Source organism: Sceloporus undulatus, chromosome 1 (assembly GCF_019175285.1).
Source record: "Sceloporus undulatus isolate JIND9_A2432 ecotype Alabama chromosome 1, SceUnd_v1.1, whole genome shotgun sequence".
NCBI lineage: Eukaryota > Metazoa > Chordata > Lepidosauria > Squamata > Phrynosomatidae > Sceloporus > Sceloporus undulatus.
Window position 1 is genome coordinate 250,045,306 of NC_056522.1, and position 13,568 is coordinate 250,058,873.

General features: G+C 43.0%; 1 protein-coding gene across 3 annotated transcripts in view; it reads left to right on the plus strand.

Annotated features, from left to right (window-relative positions):
- Positions 1-6,534, plus strand: part of CFAP65 (cilia and flagella associated protein 65) — a 56,121-nt gene extending 49,587 nt beyond the window's left edge. For all 3 annotated transcript variants that reach the window (XM_042445881.1, XM_042445882.1, XM_042445883.1), the window contains 2 exons: positions 5,401-5,538; positions 6,119-6,534. In XM_042445881.1, coding sequence (XP_042301815.1) covers positions 5,401-5,538; positions 6,119-6,245 — 265 coding nt within the window. In that variant the 3' untranslated portion in view covers positions 6,246-6,534. The remainder of the gene's footprint in view (positions 1-5,400; positions 5,539-6,118) is intronic.
- The last annotated feature ends 7,034 nt before the right edge of the window (positions 6,535-13,568 follow it).

The window sequence follows — 13,568 nt, forward strand, 5'->3', positions numbered from 1 at the left end:
AATTTGGTGTCATCTGCAAATTTGATAAGTATGCTCCCAATTCTGTCATCCAGGTCATTGATAAAGATGTTGAATAACACTGGGCCCAGTGGGACCCCACTGGTCACTTCTCTCCAGGATGCAAAAGTGCCATTGTTGAGCACCCTTTGGGTTTGGTCGGTCAACCAGTTACAAATCCATGTAACAGTTACTTTGTCTAGCCCACATTTTACAAGCTTGTTGGCAAGAATGTCATGGGAAACCTTTTCAAAGGCCTTACTGAAATCAAGATATACTATATCCACAGCATTCCCTTCATCTACTAAGCTCGTAATTTTATCAAAGAAAGAGATTAGATTTGTCTGGCATGACTTGTTTCTCTGAAACCCATGTTGACTTTTTGTGATTATGGCATTGCCTTCTAGATGTTCACAGACTCTCTGTTTAATGATCTGCTCCAGAATCTTTCCTGGTATTGATGTCAGACTAACTGGACGATAATTGTTGGGATCCTCTTTTTTCCCCTTTTTGAAGATGGGAACAACGTTTGCCCTCCTCCAGTCTGCTGGAATTTCTCCTGTTTTCCAGGAGTTTTCCAATATGATTGCCAATGGCTCCGATATTACATTTGCCAGTTCTTTTAGTACCCTTGGATGTAGTTCATCTGGTCCCGGAGACTTAAATTCATTTAGATTAACAAGTTATTCCTCTACTATCTCTTTACTTATTCTGTGCTGAAATTTTCCTATGCTGTCCTCTGCTCCATTATCCTCAGGTTGAGCACCCTTTTCATTTTTTGAGAAGACTGAGGCAAATAAGGTGTTGAGTAATTCTGCCTTTTCTCTGTCCCCTGTTAGCATTTTGCCATCTTTTCCATGCAGTGACCGCCTCCTTCCTTTTGCTGCGGACATATCCAAAAAATCCCTTTTTATTCTTTTTAACCTCTCTAGCAAGCCTGAGTTCTTTCTGCAATTTAGCTTTTCTGACTTTACACATGCCTGCTATTTCTTTGAATTCCTTTTTTGTGATTTTCCCCTTTTTCCATTTCTTATACATATTCCGTTTCAAACTTAGCTCAGTTGAAAGTTCCTTAGTTATCCATCCTGGTTTCTTGAGACACCTCCCATTTTTCTTTCTCAGTGGAACTGTTTGAAATTGTGCCTTCAGTATCTCCCTTTTGAGAAACTACCATTGGTCCTGAACCTCCCTTCCCTTTTAGTATTTCTGACCATAGGATCACCCTCAATACTTCTCTAAGTTTACTGAAATCTGCTCTCCTAAAGTCTAGAATGCGTGTTTGACTATGCCTAGCTTCTCCTTTCCATTGTATAACAAACTCCAGGAGAACATGGTCACTTCCACCTAATGATCCCATCACTTGCACCCCATTAACCAAGTCATCCTTGTTGGTTAGGATCAGATCCAAAATAGCTGACCCCCTTGTTGCCTCTTCCACCTTTTGGACAATGAAATTGTCTTCCAGGCAAGTGAGGAATTTGCTAGACCTTGAGGATTTTGCTGAGTTTGACTTCCAGCAAATATCAGGGTAGTTGAAGTCGCCCATCACTACTACATATCTCTTTTCTGAGTGTGTGGTCATCTGTTCTAGAAAGATATCATCCAATTCCTCAGTCTGACTTGGGGGTCTGTAGTAGACTCCCACCGTAACATCGCTGTTGTTTCCCTGCCCTTTCATTTTTATCCAGATGCTCTCCACCTGGCTTCCATGATTGATGTCCTGGATCTCTTCACTGGTGTAAATATCTCTGACATATAGTGCTATTCCTCCTCATTTCCTGTTTGGCCTATTTCTCTTAAAAAGGTTATACCCCTCTATTTCCACATTCCAATCATGAGACTCATCCCACCAGGTTTCAGTGATGGCTATTATATCATAATTGCTTTGTTGTACTAGGAGTTCAAGTTCATCTTGCTTATTTCCCATGCTCTGTGCATTAGTGTAGAGACATCGCAGACCACGGGTCCCATTTACTTGCTGCTTGTGCAAGTTTTTTTGCCTCCCACTGTTGGGTCCTTGCACTTTTTTTTCTTGTTTTCTCTATGTCTGTTTAACTATTTTCTCCAGCCCTTTTGCCTTCCTTAATATTGTCTCCCTTCCCCACGGAACTCAGTTTAAAGCCCTCCTGATCAAGTTCTTGAGACTGTTGGCAAAAACATTTCTTCCAACTGGAGTGAAATGCAACCCATCTGTTGCAAGAAGTCCCTCCTCATGGAACCGCAGCCCATGATCAAAGAATCCAAATCATTCTCGGCGGCACCATCTGCAAAGCCAGTTGTTCACATCCGCTATTTTCCTCTCCCTTCCTGGACCGTGCCCTTCAACTGGCAGAAGAGACGAGATGACAACCTGTGCATCCATTCCTTTCAGCTTCCTACCAAGCGCCTCATAATCCCTTTTGATGTTCTGCAGGCTGTGTCTTGCAGTATCATTGGTTTCCACGTGGACCAAAAGGAAGGGGTATTGGTCAGTAGGCTTGACCAGTCTTGTCAGCCTCTCTGTCACATCACGGATCTTTGCCCCTGGGAGACAACACACCTCTCGAGACATCTTGTCAGGCCTACAAATCACTGCTTCTGTACCCCTCAGCAAGGAGTCTCCCACCACGACCACACACCTCCTACGAGGTTTAGCAGCGGCTGTTCCCTTGGGTGGGACTCTCAGGCTTGCCTGCTCTGTCCCTGAAATCTGTCCATGCTGCTCTTCTTCATCCTCCTTGATAAGGGAAAGAGCTTCGAATCGATTGTCTAGCTGCAAACTCCCCGAACAATCCCTTCTTGGCCTACTTCTTTGTGTGACATTCCTCCAGCTGTCTGCCTCCTGTGTATGTGAAGTGACCTCCTCCACTCCAGCAACTTCCTCTGCGTGGTACTCATCCAGGATTGTTAGTTCTGTTGTGTCCAGGAAATCCTCCTGGTCCCTAATATGCTGTAATGTAGCTACTCTGGACTCCAACTGCTGCCCTTTCTCCTCCAAGAGGGCTACCAACTTGCACTTGGGGCATGTGAAGTTCTCCACTTCTGTAGGCAAGAAGACAAACATCCCACAAGTGTTGCAGGTGACTGCCGTGGTTCCGTCAGTGTCCATACTGAAAAGTCTTAGGAAATTACTGGAACAGGACTGTGGGCTTCCTCCTGAAAAAAAAATCCTCCAGAAAAAACCAACATTAAAGCCCCTGATGTTTCAACAATTTGTGGCAGTGAGCTCAATCAGCTCTGCCTCTGCTGTAGATTTCCTTGGATGAAAAAAAATGAAATAAAAATACAAATAAAATTTCGTGTACAGTGGTACCTCGGGATACGAAATACCCAGGTTACGAAATTTTCGGGATACGAAAAAATCCCATAGGGAATCATTGTTTCAGGTTACGAATGTTTTTTCGGGTTACGAAAAAACTTTTGGTGCTTTTTTCGGCTTTTTCGCACGGAATCGCGGCTTTTCCCCATTAGCGCCTATGGCAATTCGGCTTACGAAGGCTTTTCGGGTTACGAAAGCAGCCGCGGAACGAATTAATTTCGTAACCCGAGGCACCACTGTATCTGTGAGGGTGGTATGGCAGTGAGAAGGGCCTCCCCAACAGATCTCAAAGCATGGGCTAGCTCAAAGAGGAGAATATGATCCTGCAAATAACCTGAGCCTGAGGTGTGTAGGCCTTATAGGTCAAAACCGGCACTTTGAATTGTGTCCAGGAATGGATCGGCAGCCAGTGAAGCTATTGCAACAAGGGAGTTGTGTGTTCCTTCCAGCCAGTTGCAGTTAGCAATATGGCTACAGTTCTTCAGACCAGTTGAAGTTTCCAAACACTTTTCAAAGGCAGCCGCACACAGAGTGTGTTACAGTAGTCCAACCAGGATATAACTAACTAAGGGTTGTGTCACTGAGATCATATCTGACACCTTAAGGAATGAATTCAGCTGGTGTACAAGCTTTAGTTGTGCAAATGCACTGTTGGCCACCACTGAAACCTGAGCTTCCAGGCTCAGAGTTGAATCCAGAAGCACATCCAAGCTAAAAACCAGTTTATTTCTGACTGGTTGGCGTCTCTGAAGATGTCAACCATAGATGCTGGTGAAACGTCAGGAATAAACTCTTCTAGAACATGGCCACATAGCCCCCCCCCAAACCACAAAAAACTATGATGCCAGCCATGAAAACATTTGACTTCATGTAGGAAGGGTTGAGAGGGTCAAATCTAAAGCTGAAAGGGCCAGAGGCTAGAATCAGGAAAGTCATAATCTGAGACAGCAGTCAGGAGATAGGGACATAAGTGGAACCCTCCTATTTCACTCAAGTTTGCTCAGCCTATGAAGCTCTGAGATTTTATAGGGGTTGGTGAACAAGAATGTGCCCAGTGACATGAGCTGACAACATTCATATAGTCTGATACTGAACTTGAGATTATTATTGTTGTTGTTGTTGTATTTATATCCCACTCCTTAAAAGTGCTCTCAGAGTGGCTTACACACTGTTAATTAAACAGTTACCTGCCCTCATGTTTACAATCTTAAAAATGCATGACACAAAAGGAGAGAGGGATGGCAGTGGTGAAGGGAATCAAGTCCAGTGGTTCTTCTCTCCCTCTGCAGCCAGAGCCATAGCAGATGAACGGAGGGAGGCCTTTCTTCTGTCTTTGGGCTAGGCTTGGTGGAGCTGGGCCTGCCCCTTCTCTCCCTGAGGCCAGATGGATCACAGAATATAGTCTGCCAGGGTTGCTGAAAAAACAGTGTTGGTTGCGGCACTGATTTAATCCTCAACCTCTAGCCTAAAAGCACCAGATTCTGTCTGATCTTGGAAGCTAAGCAGGGTCAGCCCTGGTTAGTATCTGGATGGGAGATCACCAATGAACACCAGGTGCTGTAGGCTATGTTTCAGAGGAAGGAACTGGCAGTGTTCCTTGCCTAAGAAAAGGTTACGAAATTCATTGGGTTGCCATAAATTGACAGGCAACTTGAAGGCACATATATACCTACCCCACCCACCATTCATCCGTTACAAAGATCTGGAATTTGCCACTGTGTTCATTCCTCTCAAATGCTCACCTGCCCTGTTGCTCTCCTTTGTTCATAGAATGCTAACCCTGGCCCAAATACTCCAAAAACGCTGCCAAGCAAATTATGCAAATGTTTGATATAACACACTAACAGTGTATGTCACTATTATGGGATGCAGCTACCTTCCCTGACATAAACAGGGGGGCCACTCACCAAAATGAAACAGGTGTTATTCAAGATACTGACGAGGTAGGCAATGAATATCTTCTAGGCCACTGTGTCTTTGGCCTCTTAGACCTGGGTTGTGTCCTTTGCCAACACGGTGGCTGCTTGTTTAGACAAGGGTGCAGGTAGGCACTGTGCTGTAATAATTTTCCAGAAAAGTAGGAATTTATTTTATTTTGTCTTTAGGATGCCAGCATTTGCAAATCTGACTGAGATGGTGCTGGCTAACGCCATCCAGAACATTATGGTGGAAGCCAGTCGTGGGGAAATGGTGTTGACAGCACGACCCAGGGTTATTGCACTTCCTCCTCCTTACTCTCAGAAGTGAGTAGATGGGGTATGGGCTTATAATATAAACAAACTGCACCCGCATCGGGATGTGATTTTAGAATGAGGCTTGAACACTTGTCAGGATATTGTTGGAATGTTCTCTCTTTCAGCTCATCCTTTTGATCTCTTCTACTAGTTTCTGATCTGCTCTTTTTTCTTTTTCCATGGAAGTTTAGGAACCCTGGGAAAAGGGCCTGAAAGTAATTGGGGTAGGGGAGTCAAGGAGAGTGGCCAGATTTATGGAAAATAAAAGCAGTAAGGAATCAGCCAACACACTATGCTTAGGAAAAATTCTGAAAACAGCAGCAGCACCTCTGAGATGGAAAGGAGAGCTTCTTCCAAGAGAGAGGGTTTTCATGGGAGCTGCTGCCCAAGAAAAACTGAGAAGTCATTAGGGCTGTTCCCCTGACCCTTCAAAGGTCTCTGAACAAACAATAAAAACAAAACAACCTTACCCAGTCCTGCTTAAGTCTCAGATCAGATCTTGGCATTAACACAGAAAAAATATTTTCTTTAACACAGTACTGTTGGTGATGAAAAAAATAATAATCAAAGGAACCTTTTTTTGTTTCAGAGGTATCAGTCCTGCAGTTTCAATGCTCAAACCATCTGTCATCCAGTCTCCTGCAGTACCATCAGTCAGTTTCATGAGTGAAATCAAGGACTCAGTGGGGCAGCGGCACATTGTCCTGCCCTCCTAGGACTTGGAGGAACTTGTGTACCACCCTGACATGCTTCTTGTGACAGACTGATCTCCATGTCAGCCACAGCCTCACTGGAAAGCTGCTTCTTCAGAGCTGTCTCAAAAGAAAAATGACTTGCAACAAAATATTATGTGACATATAAGGGGCAGAGTGATAGTGACAGGGGGCTGATCCTGTCATCTTCAGAATACAACTCTCTGTTTTGCAGCACTGGGAAAGTGGTTTCAGTTGTATCCTGTGAAAGAGTATGAGGCTTTTCAAATGAAGACATTTGTTCTACCATCTCTACAAGTCTTTTGCGTTGTCAGTGTTTACATTTCCCTCCAGCAGGGGGCATACTTGGCTTTTATTCTGCTTTGTGAATGGTTCAGCAGGTGATAGTGCAGGGTATGTTTCCTTTGCAGGTGCAGTACATGAATAATGAAATATGGCAGTCAAACAGAATCATAGATTTATAAAGTTGGAATAGAATCACACTGTTCACTAGGAACTGAGACTCAAGCATTAACAGACTTGCAGCTAAATTGACTGGAGTGGCTGCCACATACTTATTACGCAGCTATTTCAGAAACAGAGTATGAAGAAATATATTTTGTAATTCCTTTCTAGTTTCTAGCAACCATTTTTTTCAGACGGTGATCATAAACATCAAAGAAAAAGGCTAGATAAATACAACTCGCAAACATTCACAGAATGCTATATATGGTCAGGTGTTTGACCTAAAGTACTGAGCTAGGAGCTTCTAGCTGCTGAATAATTCTTGCTATTGTAGACTTTGAAAAATATATATTTAATTGTTCAACCTGTTTCCTGCACTGATCACTTTAAGAGCTGTTGAGCATCCTGTTCTTGACTGTATGGAGGCAAATGCAAAGCAAAAAGGCTTTCCAGAGACAAAACCTTTGGGCTGTGTAGGAAAAGGAGCTCATTTAAAACATACTCTTTTCACTATCTCATGTTTAACCTCCTTCATTGACTCCCAAGATATCTCATATATCTGTAAACAGGAATTATCAAAGCCTCATCAGTTTCTCTTGGTCTTTCTCTCTTAAATTTAAACTGGACACTTAACAAACTTACATTAAGGTTCCCACCCCTTCAATCAAAATATATTGGGGAATGGATGGTGCACCTGCACAACTAGTAAATTTATTGTGAATATCAAAACCACAAGTTTCCAAGTCTGAACAGGGAACATTCTTTAAAGTTTGTTCTGGTTTGTTAAAGGACAAAATGTAAGTGACTTAGCAACTCAAGACCATAATCCTTTCAAAACGGAAGTATTTGGGCTGATCCATCTTCAGCTCACGTCCAAATTCTGTTAACTACCTGGCAGCATTTTATGGTGGTCACAGAAAAGGAGACAGAGCTGCTGAACTTTTATTAATTGTTTCAAAGAATTGTGTTCATGACAAGCTGCACCTACTAATTCTTCTAACCACTCATTAAGTGTACATGAGCTCTTTTCTCTTTTTCATGTGGCCAATCTATTTAGGTGGCAGATGCCAAGGGATGTGAAGATGCTGAGGTAGGAGCTAAAGAAGGAGAAAAATTACTGCAACTAGAGTATGATGTAAAGGGGTTAAAATCTTCCAGAAAGCCTGGCTCCTGAAAAGGATCTGGTTCCTACTGGCTCTCCAGGACTTTTCAAACACTTGGAGTTGCCTTGGGTTCATGCAATTAACATCACCTCTAGTTTGGCCATGAGATTGCCTTGGTTACTCTTCTTCACATAGTCCTTGAGATCAACCAACTGATGTTTGAGAAGCATAAAACACAATTGTATTTTAATATAATAATGTGAGAAAAACAAGTTGTTTGTACCCAGGACATAGTGTTTGGCCTCAAAGTCAATTTCCCACAATGAAAAGCCATGGAATAGATATTTGCCATCTGACAGTGTTCTAGGAAGAAGCAGACCCTAGTCTTGTCTTGGGAAAACATGATGTTCCCAGGGCACATTGTTTAGCCATCCTTTGTTTTTGTGCCTTTAACAGGAACTTCAGCTTTAGATTTGTGTGAAAACTGTAGAGCTATGTTTATCCTTATAACTTGAAAAACTTATGATTGTATAGATCAAAAAGCTGTTAAAGGCACAAGAGTATGCCATCTTGTGCTTGTTTTATCTGATTAATTGGCAACTCTTTTGTGCCATGATATAATTGCAATAGGCCATGGCAATCCCCAGCCCTGCCAAAAATATGTGCCTCAGTTGCCCATGATCTCCCTCCCTACTCACTCTAGCATTGCTCTTACTTGCCATCCCCCACTAGTAATTCAGTATCTCTTGCAATCACAGCCTCCTAAATCTACAAAATTTGTATGGAAGTGGTCCTGTCACTACTAATATTGACACCTTTTCTCTGAAGTAGATTGCATAGTTTTAACAGGCATATAGCACCCAACAACAAGCAGGTCAAGTTTCCTTACCATACCTACTCTTAGTTGAATTTCCAATTGTCAAAGGCACAGGAGCCCTGTCAGACAAAAGGTGGCAGCCCTGTTCTAATCGTGGCCAAATTGGCTTACATCCAGGGTACTGGAAAGAAAAATATGATGGCTTTTGTAATGTATTTTCTAACAATTTACAATTTGTAACAATTTACAAGAGCAGGTACATTTTAAAAAATATTGACTAAATACTATCTTATCTTGTATTAGTGGTTCTTTAAATAACTATCAACCATTAATATATAAAAACACAAGACTGTGAAAATACTTTTGTTTGAATGTACAGAGAAAAGGAAACAGATCAGTCATGTATATGAACAAAGAGCTGGTTTAAATGTGTGAACAATCAATACAAACTAAATTGACTCTAGATACACTTCTTACTTATGGTTACATAGCTAAGTAATTACTGCAAAATCATGAGATTTTCTGAAATCCAATAACTCTGATGGGCACTCTGAGAGGTTTTGCCTTCCCTATAATACTGCAGCAAAATGCTAAAACTTTCAGAATGTGGAAGTATACTGAAAAAGGAACATATGGATAAAAATATGGATGTCTTTCATGACTTCACAGAATGGAAGGCAGAAGTGGGCAATTTCTTCTTCATCATCACTGTGACAGAAATGGGTTATCTGTGTCTGCACAATGTATCACTTGGAAGTTTCTAAAGCAGCATACAGTAATTTCCATTTTGGTGGTAGCCTCACTCACTCCCTGCCTGCCTGAGTAGCACACTTCCTGCTTAAACCCTTAGTTCTTTTTTGTCTGCTGCCACTGCAGCATTATTTAAGAGCTTTTGTTTCACGTTTTTGTTTTTTGACTGATTAGCAGTTAATTTGGCTTCAAATTGGTAATTGGATTTTTCTTCACTGCATTTTGGCTTCATTTCTTGATCAGATAGTTCTACATGTATGGCTTGGCTTAGACGTACTGTTTTTTATTTCCCTCTTGTCGCTCATCTGGATTTGGTGACTGGTTTGGCCTTGGCTGACCCACTTTATCTTCAGGGGTTTTATGGCCTCCTCAGTATCTTTCAAACACTACTATATGTGAAGGGAAAATTTCCCCAAAAGATGGCCATTCAATGTACAGTGCTTTAGTTGTCTTGGTGAGGGGCACAACATTGCAGCCTGCTACCACTGTAAGGTCTTTACCCCTCAGTCTTGAAGGAACTAAGATTCTCATTTGAAGACTCCCCTCTGGGAGAAAGCACTTAAGTGTCTGACCAAGCTGCAGAAAACAGGCCTCTCTACATGACTTTGATTGGACTCTGTTCCTTAAGCTCCCAGCTCCAAAAGCCTTCATGGGATCAGTTGGTACCATCTATGTTGGGTTCAGTTGGCACTCAAGTGCTCCTTCTTGGAAGTCTATTCCACGTCTACTAGAGGGCAAAATGTGGCGCATCCAGCTTTAGAGCTAACACCTCAGGTTCAACTCTTACCCCAAAGAGGATTGTCTCACGTCACCTCCACCAATCTCCCAGGTCTTAGTCAACATCAGCTACATTTCATTTCTACCATTCGTGGTTTCAGAGTTGCTGGTACCACTACTCCTGCTATGAGACATGGTACCATCATGACCCTTATCAGTACCTTGACCAGTACTCATGGAAAGGGGTTGCTTTGTCTTGGGCATCCTGTCTTCATTCCCAGGCTATTATTATTGCCAGGACTACCACCACCATCACCATTATAGGGATCTTGAGTTCATTAGGTATTCCCATCAGAGTTGGTTCTGCGACAGCCTTGATACCTAGCCATTGCAGGTCTCCATCTCTAGCTTCTTCAGGGGTTTCTACCAGTTGGTCACAGTTGTACCCCAGAAATACACAACCTTTGTTGCCTCCAACTCTCCTCAAACTGGAGAGCAGGCTTTTAAGAATGCCTTGGGACAGGCTGCCTTTAACCAACAGAAAAATATTTCGATAGACCGAATGATTACTTGCAGCCAGCATTCTATATTAGTGGACCAGGAGACTGGTCACATGTCAGATGACAGCTGGAATGTTGGTTGGTTGTGAGCTATTGTTGGAGCAACAGGTTATTGCTGTGAGCTACTGAGTTTTAGTTTGTAGCTGTGAAGCAGACTTCGAAGTTGATTGAAAGTCAGAGAGGAGTGAGAGTGTGTGTGTATGCTGTTTTATATTGTACATATTACAACTGAAGATAAAAACCTTCAGGACTTTGGATTAATCAACTGTCTGTGCTTGTTTAAGTGTGAAAAGTGGTTAGTGCACTGGAACCCCATACCATATTAAGGATATGATTGGCACATAGTATTGCCTCACTCCATATATTTGCAGCTGCTTGTGCATCTACCATCATACAGTCTTTCATGGACTGTAGCAACCCTACTCTACATTACGCTAAGTCATTTTGTGCAGATCTATGGGGGCTTGTAGTTTTGTGTTGAATACCTTTCTTTCTTTCTTTCTTTACCACTGTTGGAATGCATTACTCATCCTGATCTGACACAAAGCAAACAACCTTGTAGGGAAACTTTCTTTCCTCCATTGCCACCCCCCCCTTTTTTTTTTTTTTTTTGAACTTGGTAAATGCTTCATCTTTGGACTTTAGCAAATACACAAAACCATACCAGGTGAAATGGGCCATCAACAGTCACCCTTTTTGAAATACTGAAGAAATGAGGCTCACTTGCTGCGGAGCTGTTGGCATCATTGCAGAAAAAGCAGTAGAAAATCTGCTCCAGCGCCTACAGGAGGAACAGTTTGCTATGTGATGAGTTTCTGTTTCAATGAGGAGCACAAGGGGGTTCACCAAGATTCATCAGGACAGAGCCAGATGCATCCTAAGCCACTCTACAGTGGCCCAGCCAGCCATGGCTTGCCTCTGATTTATCTCTCACAAGGAGATTGCAGCTCTATCTGGACCTTCTTACCATCCATAAGGGTAAAGTGAGGCACCCGGACCTGCAGGCTCTCAAATTGACAGCCTGGAGGCCGGTAATCTAACATCACTGTCACATTGGAAGCAGCACATAGGCCCTCCACTCAACATTCATATGCAAGTTCCTCAAATTCATATGCTCACAGGGAGTCGACTTGTCTGCAGCATGCACTATCCATGTTCTGGACTTTCTTGTCTCCTTGTCGAATACAGGCCTTTCTGTTTTTGTCTATTAAGCATTACCTCGCTGCAGGTTTGTGGCATTTCCAAAATATGGACAAACCTTCATGCTTTTTTGACCCCATGGTCAAGAAATTCCTGAAGAGAGATAGCACTCTGTACCCATCTGTCACTGGACCTATGGCTCATTGGAGTCTAGAGCTGGTTCTTTCCAAGTTATTTAGGAGCCCATTTGAAACCATGTCCTCCTGTGACCTGAGATTATTCCCATGGAAAACAACTTTCTTGGTGACCATTACCTCTGCCAAAAAGGAAGGTAAGCTCTATGCTTTACATACTGATTCACCTTAACTAGATTTACTCTATCTCTTCTCCCATCTGACTCCAAGGAAGCTGTCTCCATACTGAATCAATGTCTGCTGTCAGTAAGGGACAAATTGAAGCTTAATCCAGACGAGATAGACGTTCTCCCGGTCAGTCGTAAGGCAGATCAGGGAATAGGGATTCAGCCTGTGCTGAATGGGGTTACACTCCCTCTGAAATCTCAGGGTCACAGCTTGAGTGTGCTCCTGAACCGCACTCTGAGCCTGGATGCCCAGGTTTCAGCAGTGGCCAGGAGTGCGTTTGCACAGGTAAAACGTGTGCACCACCTGTGTCCATTCCTTGAGAGGTGAGATCTGGCTATGGTGACACATGCCTTGATTACATCCTGTTTGGACTACTATGATGAACTCTGTGTGGGGCTGCCTTTGGAAACTGTTTGGAAACTTCAGCAGGTTCAAAACACCACAGCCAAAATGCTGCCCAAGAGAAGAAGGCTTTCTCTTGGCTCAGCCAAGATCACAGGCTTGCTTGGTGAGGACATGGGAGACAGCCTTTTCGGTGGCTGCTCCCACCCTGTGGAATGCCCTTCTGCGGGAAGCTAGATTGGCCCCATCCCTGCTGCCCTTCCACCGGCAAGTAAAAAATGCAGGCAGGCATTTGGTATATAGTGGTGGTGGTTTTTATGGCGCAGGCAGGTGTTTAGTTTGTTTTTAACTTTTGTATATTTTTATGTCATTTTATATTGGGTGTAGATATTTTGAATTGTTTAGAATTTTATTGAGATTTTAAATGTTTTGTTTGTGAGCTGCTTTGGGCCCCTCCGGGGAGGAAAGCAGCATATAAAGTAAATAAATATTGCCTCCTGTTGCATTGTGGAGTTTGTCGTTCAGCGAGGCCGAAGAGCTCTGTGCATGAATATTCTAAATGCTCCTTCCTAAACTAGAAATCCTAGAATGCAACAGGAGGCAGCATGAGCAGTTAAAGTGGAATAGCAGCATTGTAAGAGTGTAGCGTGATAATCTAGCCTGTCAGTTGAGCAATTTTTCAAGTGGTTTCGATCAGGCTGATGGTGGTATCAGCATAATTCTTCAGAGAAGTTCTACTCCAAGACATCTGTAGTTTCATCCCAAATTAAAAACTAGATATAAGGTCAGAAGTGGAGGCTGTGTTTGGGAGGACTGTTCTCTTCTCCTATGTTGGATGACACTCCTGCCTCCTATGGTCAGTATCTTGCTAGTCTCCCAATTGTGTGAGTCACAGTGACCATGAAGGAGGAGGGCAGGCTGCTTACCTGTTACTGTAGTTGAAGAGTGGTCATCTGAGAACTCTTGCAACCCTGCCCATCCTCCCCTTATTGTGTCTGCTTCTCCTTAGGTTCTTGGGCTGCTGCTTCAGCATCCAGGGAACTGAAGGTTTAGGGAGAAAGTGCACTAATCAGGTACGGGGGCGGGGGGCA